General features: G+C 31.5%; 2 protein-coding genes across 5 annotated transcripts; both read right to left on the bottom strand.

The window, feature by feature from the left end:
* Nucleotides 1–711: 711 nt before the first annotated feature.
* LOC122566815 (uncharacterized protein C1orf198 homolog) lies at nucleotides 712–5828 on the bottom strand. Of its 4 annotated transcripts, none has more exons than XM_043724617.1 (3): nucleotides 5699–5828; nucleotides 2523–2843; nucleotides 712–2295 (listed from the first exon to the last, which is right to left on the bottom strand). In XM_043724617.1, the coding sequence occupies exons 2-3, from the start codon at nucleotides 2808–2810 to the stop codon at nucleotides 1705–1707; spliced, it is 879 nt and encodes a 292-aa protein (XP_043580552.1). In that variant the 5' UTR covers nucleotides 2811–2843; nucleotides 5699–5828; the 3' UTR covers nucleotides 712–1704. The 4 variants fall into 4 exon arrangements, with proteins under 4 accessions (XP_043580552.1, XP_043580542.1, XP_043580562.1 ...); XM_043724607.1 differs by lacking the exon at nucleotides 5699–5828 and adding an exon at nucleotides 3496–3625; XM_043724627.1 differs by lacking the exon at nucleotides 5699–5828 and adding an exon at nucleotides 3032–3215.
* Nucleotides 4260–12158, bottom strand: LOC122566723 (putative uncharacterized protein DDB_G0271606). Its single transcript, XM_043724389.1, has 9 exons — nucleotides 11001–12158; nucleotides 10786–10889; nucleotides 9010–9455; nucleotides 8649–8932; nucleotides 7397–8575; nucleotides 6962–7251; nucleotides 6294–6702; nucleotides 6127–6228; nucleotides 4260–6034 (listed from the first exon to the last, which is right to left on the bottom strand). The coding sequence occupies exons 2-9, from the start codon at nucleotides 10880–10882 to the stop codon at nucleotides 5695–5697; spliced, it is 3147 nt and encodes a 1048-aa protein (XP_043580324.1). The 5' UTR covers nucleotides 10883–10889; nucleotides 11001–12158; the 3' UTR covers nucleotides 4260–5694.
* Nucleotides 12159–12179: the final 21 nt, after the last annotated feature.

Genomic DNA, 12179 nt, shown 5'->3' with positions numbered 1-12179 from the left:
ATTTATTTAATAATCGTAGATGATTTTCGGGAAAACACGGATTATTTTGTACAAACAGAAAACAATAATGAATCCAGTATCCCTGGTCGATCTTTGTCCGATAAAAATAATCGCTCGAACATTCTATCAAAAAGTTTATCTACGTTGTCTGAAGAAATATCTCGTAAATCGAAAAACACAGCTAAGGGTGCATCAGGTGATGAAATGAACAGAAATGGTAAATAGCCCGATTCGATAATCTCCTAGCGTTAAAATTCAGATTCTAAATATCGTTTCCTTTTCCGTAATAAATATAACGAAATAATTATCGCAGTTTCAGTCCGGGCATCGTCAAAAAGGCGTCTGATACTGGTGTCACCCTTCGAGAAAGAATCAGAAGCCAAATTAACGAGATCAACCGATCTAGAGGAATTTTACTGTATAACGCAAGCGAATAAAAATATTTTCGGCTATTACAATAACTCGAAAGTGGGGAAAATTGGCGGCGGTGATGAGAATATAACTATCGTTCAATCACCCAGGACAGAAGGTATAGGTCATTTGGAAATATGAAAATGGAAGAGATATATGTGTATTAGAGTAGCCTTTTAATATTTTTTCTACTAGTCTGGCTCTCAGGCTTTTGGACCACGTGAAGATTGGAGCTTTAGGAAGATCATCGTGGAAGGAATGAACCTTAGCGGGTTAAATTCATTGAAAAACGCAACCATATTACATGAATGAATGTATTTAAATATTATAATAAATGCTTCTAAAATACTGTATAATATACATACATGTATGTATATTTCAATAAAAAATGACTTGATATTTTTCAGTTACTAAACATGCAAGCACAACCCGTTTCACGCAGACACATACACGTGATTTATTCTGTTCGTTAATTCATCTCTCACGACACAGAAGAACAAGAAGAGAGCAAGTAACATCAATTATTCTAAATTATTGCTATTACTATAGAGGACTACATATTTAACCATTGAATAGTCTGAATAGTCTATATAAAATGTATCATCGTACGGTTGAGAAACCAGTTAATGGCGAATCTTATCGAATATGAACATAGTAAAAATGAAATGAGATAGCCTCTTCAGTCTTTCATTAAATATTCTTTATATAACTGACGACGATCTTTCATGATCAGATAATGAAAGTCAATGATTATCTTAAAAATATACACGTAATATAAAATCGTAAAAATTTCTCTAAATGAAAATACAAATATTGAAGCGTTAAATCCTTGTAAAGTGTTTTTCTCGATGTTTCTGATTATTTTCTTTGTTTTTCATATATCAGTAGATATATGTCGAAATTTCCGCATATAGTTAGATGTAAAAAAAGGCCTCTTCATTATAGCGATAGAGAATTTACATAAATTGTATAGAAACTCTGCTGTATTGAATATGCACTCATTACCCCTGATTAAACTCACAAATTCGCAACCAATACATATTTCATAGCAAAGTTAATTCGCAAATGCATCGCAATTTGAGATCATAAGTGACATTAGAAAATATCTAGAAATGTACCTTAAAAAATGAATATTATCTAAAGAAATGTTGATCAATACCGTCATGGCATTACCGTTTTAGGAACTAAAATTGTACAAACGCGATTTAACGTAAACTTACATTAATAATTAGTAATAATATGTAGCAATTTAAATGTAAACGTATTTAGTATCTCGTACGTATCACGATATATCTACCAATTATCAAGAAATTCAAAACCAGTTTTTGGTATAGTCCTTTCTTCTTCTTCCTGATTCAATTGAGAAGATTGGAAACTACTGTAAGAACTAGGAGTCTCTAATAGCGCTGTTGACTCATTAATGTCACTTGATTTTGTACGCGACATAACCACTAATGTATTTGTTTGACTTTTATCAGTATCTGAGTCCCTTTCCCTGACTAAACTTTCCATATCGTCTGCCAAATTGTTTTGTAATTTCAATAAAGACGTCTTGTTCATCAGTTTAGCAAATATACTTTCAGAATGATCGTTATCAACATTGCCTTTCAACAAACTGCTACACTGCTCATTCTCAAAAATATTACTTGAAAAACAATCAGATTGGAAGCGGTTAACCGCATGAGATGAAGTATAAGCATCATTAAGAGAGTTTGAATTGTTTCTATGTGATTTCGCTGGGCTTGAGAAATGTGGTAACTCTCCAAATTGAGTTCTTATTAATTTTGATTTTGCATCCTCTGTTGAATCTATTATACTAAGATTCATCTGTGACTGAGTCATGAATGAAAATGGAGCTGAATGCTCATCACGCCATCGCAATGTCTATAATATCATAGTAAAGAAAATTTGCTTTAACTAAGGAGTCTTAATTTAATATTTTAAACTTGATCGCATATATATATTAAGTTATAAATAGTAAAATATTTTATACTCAAAGTATTATATATTTATGATAGTCCGACATTAATCGACATTTGTATATTAAAGCAAAGAATAGTATGTAGTATTTTATGACATAATATTACTATAAATTTATAAATAGTACTTACAGAACCAGTTTCATCGATAACATATTTCATTCCTGTCTGTATGCGTAGTTTCGGATACCATTCGGGTAATTCTCTAGTGAGCTCATGTTTTTTCAAAGTATATTTTAATGCAACCTCTGGTTGAATGATAGTTTCATTAATTGCTTGATTCCGTTCTGCTATGCTTAATGTGTTCCATAGGCCTTCGTAAGCTTCCTTAGTTGCAGTTATATCTTCTCCTATCCTTTGTGCCAAGGGATTTATACTGTAGAAATATTGTTCAGCTCTTGAGCTTAATGTAGCACTCATAACGAAATTTTCAAACTAACGCGAAGAAAATATCTGCAATAAGAAGGAATAAACTTCTGTCAAAAACAAAATTAGATGATGGTAATATTATGTGATAAAAGAGTGAATTCAAAAATTGGCGATAGAGAAACCAGAATACAGGTTACGATACCATTCGAAAATTATTAATTACTGATAAATAGAAGATGACAAGGCATTCGAGACACAAAAAATTCAATTACAATGAGCATAAACTTTGTGAAATGAAACTATTAGATTATCTATAAAAAGAACTATGTTTCATGCGCAGCTTAGACATTGAATGACAGAACGTCACAATTATGCAGCGCATATGTGAATCCACACTAACACATGTTTTTACATTAAAATCTCTAAACTTCCCTCTTTCTTAAGATACATATCACTGATTATAAATTATTTGAGACATTGAGGACAAAAATATGTTAAAAATATGTTAAGATGAACATTTAAATTATTGAAACATGAAATTACAATTTGAGAATATAATTCACATACGCGATTATTCGTAATTATATTAAACGTTACAACATAACATTAAAATAGATAAAATTAAAAAAGTAAATAATTTATACAAATTATAACGCATATCATAAAAAACAATAAATACTAACAGATAGATAAAATATGAAATTATCGATTGCAAAGTAAAGAAAAATATAATTACAATTTGAGACAACAATTAAGACACTCCTTGGCGACGTTTCTTGAAACTGCGGTAAAAAATTTCAACCGGAAATAAAATCAAATCATAGTTTTATGATACAAATTATATTTACTTCCTCACTCTTTCTAATATATCTTCATATTAATTCATATAACAATATAATTACTATTTATTGCATTCGAATCTGTAATAATATAATTAAAAGGTTTTTTACAGCAATTGTTTTTAAATAATATTAATTAAGTTGAAACATGATATTTGATTAATAAAAATGAATCTATATTAATTAAATATATTGTTTAGATAAATCTAAACATCTTGTAATATTTAAACTTGTCAAGAATAAACATTTCAACAAATATAGTAGTACATTTAGTAATAGAGTTAGTAATACATTCAGTATATTCGAATTTCTTTACTTTATACAAAACGTGAATAAATATTTATAAATATGTATTAACTGGAAATAAAATGGGAAGGAATGTATATTAAATCATTCGTATATACTAGCATGTCTCCTAAAAGATTTATTTTGTTCTGTTTATTTAAAATTGTAATAGGACAGTTCCATATCCTCCATTAGTTCTAGAATACTATTTTTCAAAGCAGTTAATAATAAAAATGAATTTTGAAGTTTCATGAATCATTTAAGAATAAAATTTGTTTAAACTTATATTCTTTATTGTAAACTTAGAACAATATAATGCCCCATTATTAGCTATATAACTAATTAGATTTCATTAAAATTATCATATATGTGTATATATATATATATATATGCTTCATTTTTTTTATTATCATACAAATATATACAATATTATTATTTTAAATCAGTTCTTGCGCGTTTTAATAATCGTTTTTGTTTTTTATAATTTAAACGGAACGGATTACTTATTTAAAAATATACACAGTACACAAAAAATGATAATTATTTACATACAATAATGTTTGAATAGGAATGACAATAAATAAAGATCGCTCGTGATTTCATAAGAATAAATGTTCGCTGTTTAAGTATCACTTACGCAATTACTATATGGTATTTTTATAGAGTTTCAAGTTTCAAGTACAAACAAGCGTATGCTTTAACTATAATCCTTTTTAAAAAATATATTTACAATCGGTATTACATCTCAATAGTGTGTACGAATATCGTTTGAACGAAATCGTTTGACAAAAAAATAATTAACTCTTATAGTTTCATTGTATTAACTCTGTAGGTTTTATAATTTATAACTCTTTCATTCAAAACACGGACGTGATTTAACAACACTGTATAATACAACTACTTACTGCCTGAAAAATCGGTTAAAATATCCAGGATAATTCCTTAGATGAACGAATCTAATAATTAGGTACCTTCGTAATTTTCATAATGTATATGTTAATGTTCCCAATATCAGATTCAAAATAGTGTATCACATATCGCAAGTGATACAAGATCACACAACGATAGTTTCTAGTATTCATTCAAATGAATGATATTTTTGTCGAGTAAAACCAATGTGATTTTTCATTAATCTTAACGAGTTGCTCTTTCCTAATTTCAAGCAGCAGGGGTCTAATAATTTAATATGTTTGTATAACTTTATCAATGACTTCTGATACATTAATGAGTGGCACTACATTTGGAACTATTGTTTATCCATGTAGATTGTATCTTCGAAAAATTATTTCTGAAGAATACATTTAATGAGTTTCCAATCATTTAAAAAAAAAATATACTAATGATGGCGGTGATTTACGCGCAACTTGAATCTCGCAACTTTCTCATAATATACTATATGATGTACATATATACTATCTTCACATAATGATTGTGTATCTCAAATCTTCTTTTACATTACTCTAAATTAACATAAACACCTCTTCAGCTTTCGTTACAAATACTGTATTGCTTTAGAATTACATAAATTAAAATTAATGATATAAACAAAATAAAAAATGTAAAACTGCCCGAAATAACGAAGAACACAGATAAACTAAAAGGTGTCGAATTCATTATTATATGAAATTCTTAAATAAATCGAATTTGTGCCATCTAATTTATCTAGAAATTGGAAAGAATAGAAGCAAGTCTTTTGCAGTAAATAAGCAATGCAGTAATACTCATAATAAGCAACTCTTATTGTTGAAAATTATTGAAAGGCAAAAAAACATTGCATAAAAAACATAGATCAAATGTAAAATTGTCCACAGTTACCTGTTTGACAAATGTTTAAGGGGACCCAGACTTAGAATAGATGTAGCACCAAGCGCACCTAAATTACAAGTATTAGGATTTCGTGCACCGTCTATTGTAATTATAGGTAATCCAAAATACCCGCCCGTTTGAACACTTAGTTGTGACAACGGGATGTAGCTCTGTATACCAAGATTTGATAAACGATTCAACACATGGGGAGATTTCAAATCTACAACCGGCAATGCTAATTCTGCACCACCATTTTGTGCTACTGTGTCTACTTCTTTATGATACGCTTGTTTGTGCGTTGTTAGCGCTTGAGCTGTTGGGTATTGGGCAGGACAAAGATTACACCTAGTACCAAACATTATCATTATATATATAATAGTATTATAATTATTATCTAGGAAATCTCTACCCTACATTATTGTTGAAAGTATACTTACTTGTGAAGTAATTTACTTGGTGCACGATGGGTAGCCATGTGTTGAGTTAACATTTCCTGATTCTGGAAATTTTTATCACACACTTGACAAGTTAATAATGCTCTGTAACAATGAAGAATATTATATTATCAATAAATGTGGAAGGATCTTCGTTTAATTTATCTTACCGTGGAGGTCTTCCACGTCTAACTACTGGCATTTGTGGTGGGGTATCTTGCGTTAAATCTACGGTGGGAGGTCTCGGAGGTCTTTCCACTTCGTTCACAGCTGGTTTGTTTTGTTTATTGTGGGGAACAGCAAACTGACCCTGATCTTGCTGTTTTTTTTGTGAACTAGCTGGTATGATAGAAATAGCAGAATTCAGAGTGAGCGCTGTAACATTTAAAGGCTGCTGTGAAGATGTAGTCCTCTGTTGCTGGGGAAGTATCTGCTGTTTGTTTTGTTCACTTGATTTATTTTTATTTGCTGCTGGAGTAACAGTAATACCTCTGGCTGCCAGAACATTAGCCACAGCCTTTGCATCAGACTTCTTGCCCCCAGCACCTGATGTGTTCTGCACTTGAGCTGGAGCGGAACCTTTAGATTAGTAAAATATGTTTTTTTTATTCTTGTAATGCACCTCTTCCGCGAATAGTTAAGTTTCCTTTCAGAACATATAATCAAACAAACATAAAAGTAAATTTAGAAAAATAATAATAGAAGAATGATAAAAATATAAAATCTTATTTCTAATATCAAAACTAATCTTAGAAGAGGTATTTAGAATTAAATACATAAATTACATACAGTAAAATATACATTAAGGAAGAAATATATAATCAAGTGTTAAAAGTACCTGGTTGTCTAACACTAAGAGTTATGGAATCCGTAAGATGTATAGTAGAGTCATTTCTATTTGATTGTTGAGTTGTAGCACCTTGAACATTTTGTATAACAGGCAGACCGTCATTTCTTTTTTGCTGTGCAATAACATGACAATCTGCATCTTCATTTCTATCTGGTAATAAAACATCCATCCGTCGTTGTTTCATTGCAGAGTTATTCTGCTGCACTTGCATTGATTGTTGCATAGGACGTTTCATACGTTGCCGCGGTGTTGATCCCGTTTGTGGAATCCGCGGTGCCCTGCAATACATACAATGCAAATTAAACTGCTTAATAGTTTATTTGAAAGAGACTTCATCATGTTCCGTATCTTGTTTCATATCTTGTTAACTTTAATTAGAAACATATTAAATGCTTTAACGATTATTTCATCAACAGTACTTGCCGACTATTTTGTGCAAGAGTAGGATACCTTCCACGTGAAATTTGCTGAGGCAATTGTGGATGCATTTGCGGCGGTGCAGTCATTTGCGGATATGGACCTGGCCCATACTGCGGATATAGGTGTGTTATATGAGGAGGATAATGCATGCCCTGTGGACCAGGGACTCTATACAACGGTGGTCTTCCTGATGGTTGTACAAAGTAATTTGGACCAGGGATCATTGTATTAGCACCTGGTGGAAGACTTGGAGGCATTTGCGTTTGCGGAAGTGGCATACGTTGTACTTGTTGAGCTAGTTGTTGAACAGGTGCGGGTAGTTGTTCAAAATTCACAGGTGATATTATTTGCTGCCCAGCACTAGCTACTGCATTATATGTAGGTGAATTTGTTTGATGAGGTGAAGTTAAAGGAGAATTCCTATTTATTTGTTGCGAGTTTGTTGTATTTGCAGATTCCATTGATACTGCATGAGGTGAATGTGTATTTAATTGCGGAGATGCTTGGCTCAAATGGGGTGAATTTTGATTCAAATGAGGTGAACTCGTATTTAAATGAGGAGACAGTTGGCTCACGCTCGGAGAAAGGGGCGTTCCGTGCATTTGAGCTTTATGCATGGAGACTTCCAATAGTGAATGAAAAATAAGATTTATACATTCCGGAATATTGCATTGATAATGTCCAGCTTTGTTCCGATGCTCATCTAAATGAGCAATATCTTTAAATTTTTCGTTGCAAACGCGACAAGTACTAACGGTCTCAGCTAACTTTTCAAGCGAAACGTATTCGGTTTCCGAAGGTAAATTATTCGATAAGGTTTCATTTTGATTATGTCTTTGGTGCTCAATCAAATTTTGTAAAAGGGACCCAGCATTCTCAATATTATTATCACCCGCATTTTCTTCATTTTCTTTAGAATTCTCATTATTCTTATTCGATAAATTAGTTGACAGTTGATTCCAATTAAAACCAGTTGTGCTTTCTGTTGATTCTTCAGGTTTATCTTCATCTTCAGAACACACTGTTGTACAATCCGCTGTATGGTTTGAAAATGTAGAAGACTTTGAAATAATATTAATAGTTGGATTCTCTGCTAAATCATGTATCATGTTTGATTCATGATCTCTTTCATCATCCTCTTCAATGCCTGCATTATCAATTAATCGACTCATAGATCTACATCTAAAATGTTAAATAATGAGTTATAGTAAGGATATTTCTCATTCAAGGATTATTTTTAAATACACAATATTACCCGGATTGTTCACCAAGTTTCTTGAGGTTTTCAATTGTTTCTCTACATGTTGCTTCCAATGCATCTGATTCTTCATGATCTTCTGTTTCGGAGAGTCTTTTATCCGAATTATCATATTGATCTGTATTTTGTAGGTCATCAACATTTTGATCTTCCTTTTCAGATGGATTTGCCATATCACTTCCTACACCTGAGTCACTTTCATTGACATCTATGGATGGTCTATCATTTTCCTCCAATGGATTATGTTCGTCGGCATTGAACTTAATGCTTCCATACTCATCCTAATAATAATATTTTCCATAGAATTACATCAATTAACATTTCTATTCATTCATTAATATTTATAAGTATAACGTACCTGTTGTTCTACCATCACGTTTTCAAACGGCTGATTAATCGAACTTTCTGTACCTTTTTCATGTCTTTGATCATTCTCTGTTGCTCCAGCCACCTCTCTGTGATTGTGATTTTCAATTCCCAGATTAATGTTGCTTTTCACAACAGTAAAATCTTCCGATTTTGATGACTTTTTGAGTTTAAGTTTCAGTGGATCGTTGAAATTCTGTTTTTTTAATGTTAATTTCAAAGAACCCTTCTTTTCTGGGTCTAGCCAATATGTATTGCTATTCTTCTTCTTGACACTTTTCAAAGTAACCCTTCTTAAAACTATACGTGGTCTTCCTAAATGTGTATGAATGTGAGTACGTAATTGCTTTTTTGTTACAAACTGTTTTTTACAGACTTCACAGTTAAATAATGGAAATCGTAAGGAAAATATCGTGTTTTTATTGTCTATGTGTTTATCTGAAAAAAGAAAACCCCAATAATTACAATACACTCATATAATAATTTTCCAATTACATCTGTCAATTGCATTACTTTACGAAAAACGTTGTTCTTGAAGACGAATATCTAAAAAAAAAAAACTGGATGTGTCCAATCACCTTTTTAATTAAAAGACTGGAAAAGTAAGGATTAAATAATTTGCCGCGCTTTCATAGCTACTATCAAATCCGCTAAACTGATATAATTTCCCGTTGGATATATCTGAGAACTATACGTCGATTATATTCAAACATGTTTATTTCAAAGGTTCACTCACTATCGTCAACGCGCATTCCCTGTGTTACAACGGATGTAAACAATCGATGCCGATGTATATGCAGCAACAGCAAGTGTTCACGTAAAATGGTTGCAGCAGCAGACCACCTAGCGCAAGCGAGATAATTGCCTCAGCTTTTGCCGAGAATTGAAAACGGGATTCTCCAATCGATACTAGCTAAAGAACGAACATCATTGGTTCACTTCATATTAGCGCAACGTTCCCGCCGCGACATTCATCGTATCAAAAAGCATTTCATCTGATACCATTGCGGACATACATAAATTGCTTTTCACCGGTCTTAAATAGTTATAGCAATTTATGATAATGTTACTTATTAAAGTACATATATAATCAATGGGGTATTTTCAATTAATTATACAAACGGGCTAAAAAGGTAATAAAATTACGTTTTACAAATTTTATCATCATAATTCTAGTTAAGGAAAGGATATCAGTTTGTGGTTTATTGCAATTAAATAAAAAAAAATGTAAAATATAGCAAATAATTTTGTTAACGGAACATCAATAACAAGTAACAAAAACCTCTAAATTTATCCAATTATTATGCAGCACTAACAGAATCATAACCTCTCCTCAAGAGCTTAGAATACAAATTTTCATTAATACCACTTGCTTATAAAGTACAAATCCATAAAATTTGCTCAAAGTACACTTTATAGTAAAAAAGAAAGTTTTATTAAATAAAAAACATAGTATTTTTATCCACATTTTTATAACAATGTTAAGATTTGGCTAGAAAAATTTTGCAAAATAGGTTTGCAAACACAACCATAAATTAGTAACACAATATTAGAAACATTAATCTTTTATAGCAATATCTTAAGTGAAATATATTGCTTTCTGCAAAAAAAGTGCATCTAATGGAATGAGGATATTCCACTAAAATGTTAATTTTCAAGAAAGTAATCTATAGAAACTAACCTATGTTTAATACTATTTCTTGTGTATATTACATTTATGTACATCATTTGTTCCATTTTCATTCAATATTTTAGAAAAAAAACATACCAAATTTTTGCAAATCATCCACTGCATCGTCTTTACAAATTTTGCTTTGGTCTGAAAATCTAAATTCCTCAAAGTCTTGATCCAATGAATTGCTCATTTCCACTCTGCAAATTAATCATTTATTTTCTTTATTATTGTATAGTATAATCGTTATTAAAGTTTTTCTAATAACAACATTACAATTATGGTTGATTATTATTGTATATCATACTTACAGGCATTGTTATTAACAACGCAAATTGTCATGAAGTCATTAACAATGATCAATCTTGATTTAGATAATTATTCACTGGCAACTAAATACGTCGATAATATTTATAAATCAACAAAATCCACATATTCTAATTTGCAGTAATAAACAGTTCACAGAATTCTTAGTCACTGAGAAAATTAATCAGATTGTCGTAAAAATGATTCCTTACAAAATTTATTTTTATTTAAACTTATTGAGAGATGTTCGTTAATGTTTACGATTATGTATGAAGATATAAATGGTAATAAAGTCAATTGAACACGAGATAAACTTTCAACGTATATCAAATAAGTATTTTGTTAACTAAATATATATGTATATATATATATATAAGTAAAAAGTATTATATTTGCTTTTAATTAATGACAACAGACCCGGTATCGATATTACATATATCGTTTCAAAAGAAGGAACGAAGTCACGATTCAATATATATAATTAAGTGGAGAAAAAACACGTAGTTTCATTTATGTTTAGTCGATGAAGTTTTTATCCGATTTGTTACATATAGTTAAGTATGACGGCCAATATTATGACTATGACATGATCACTGCGCTGTTTATGGCACATTTGTAGTAGCGACATTCAACGACGGTAAAATCGGCGCGTCAACTACGATGCCTACCGTAACCAATCTGAACTTATTATTAGTACGTGTTATATCGAGCCGCCAATATGGCGGCGACGCGATGAAATCCGCGCGTCCGTCAGAATAATCAACTCAATGTGAATTCGTGCCGAACTGTTGAAGCGCGTTCAGCGACGGGTTCAGAGTGTTCAGATGCGTTGTTTTGTAAGAACACGCGCGCGCGCGCGCGGGGTAGCGTGCGCCGATCGCTGCAAACGCTGAGCGCTTCCCTCTCCTCTCTTCTCCTCTCCTTTCCTCTCTTCTCCTCTTGACGTTTCGTATCTTTGTGTATCTAACTTCTCCTCCACTGCACACCAACCACCACCTTTATCCACTTCCTCTCCTCCCTCCCTATGCCTTTCCCCTTTTCTCTTCTCTTCTCTTTCTTGATTTTTTTACCTCCACACTGTGATATCTTCCTTATCAAAGATAAAAAAAGACTCATTCCCTTTCATGTTTCTACTTATTCAAGATATATGGAGTAAGTGTGTATTGCAACATCTTGTACGCCCT

The sequence above is a fragment of the Bombus pyrosoma genome, linkage group LG1 (assembly GCF_014825855.1).
Source record: "Bombus pyrosoma isolate SC7728 linkage group LG1, ASM1482585v1, whole genome shotgun sequence".
NCBI classification, from domain to species: Eukaryota; Metazoa; Arthropoda; class Insecta; order Hymenoptera; family Apidae; genus Bombus; species Bombus pyrosoma.
Note: the sequence above shows the minus strand (reverse complement) of the source record. Positions and strands in the feature narration are given on the sequence as shown.

Excerpts from the sequence above, each read along its gene's own strand:
- LOC122566815 (XM_043724617.1), bottom strand. The coding sequence starts at position 2,810 with ATGAGTGCTACATTAAGCTCAAGAGCTGAACAATATTTCTACAGTATA. Across the intron at positions 2,296-2,522 it reads TTATCGATGAAACTGGTTCT|ACATTGCGATGGCGTGATGA; the intron begins GTAAGTACTATT and ends ATGATATTATAG.
- LOC122566723 (XM_043724389.1), bottom strand. The coding sequence starts at position 10,882 with ATGAGCAATTCATTGGATCAAGACTTTGAGGAATTTAGATTTTCAGAC. Across the intron at positions 9,456-10,785 it reads GGATGATTTGCAAAAATTTG|ATAAACACATAGACAATAAA; the intron begins GTATGTTTTTTT and ends TTCTTTTTTCAG. Across the intron at positions 8,933-9,009 it reads ACGTGATGGTAGAACAACAG|GATGAGTATGGAAGCATTAA; the intron begins GTACGTTATACT and ends TATTATTATTAG.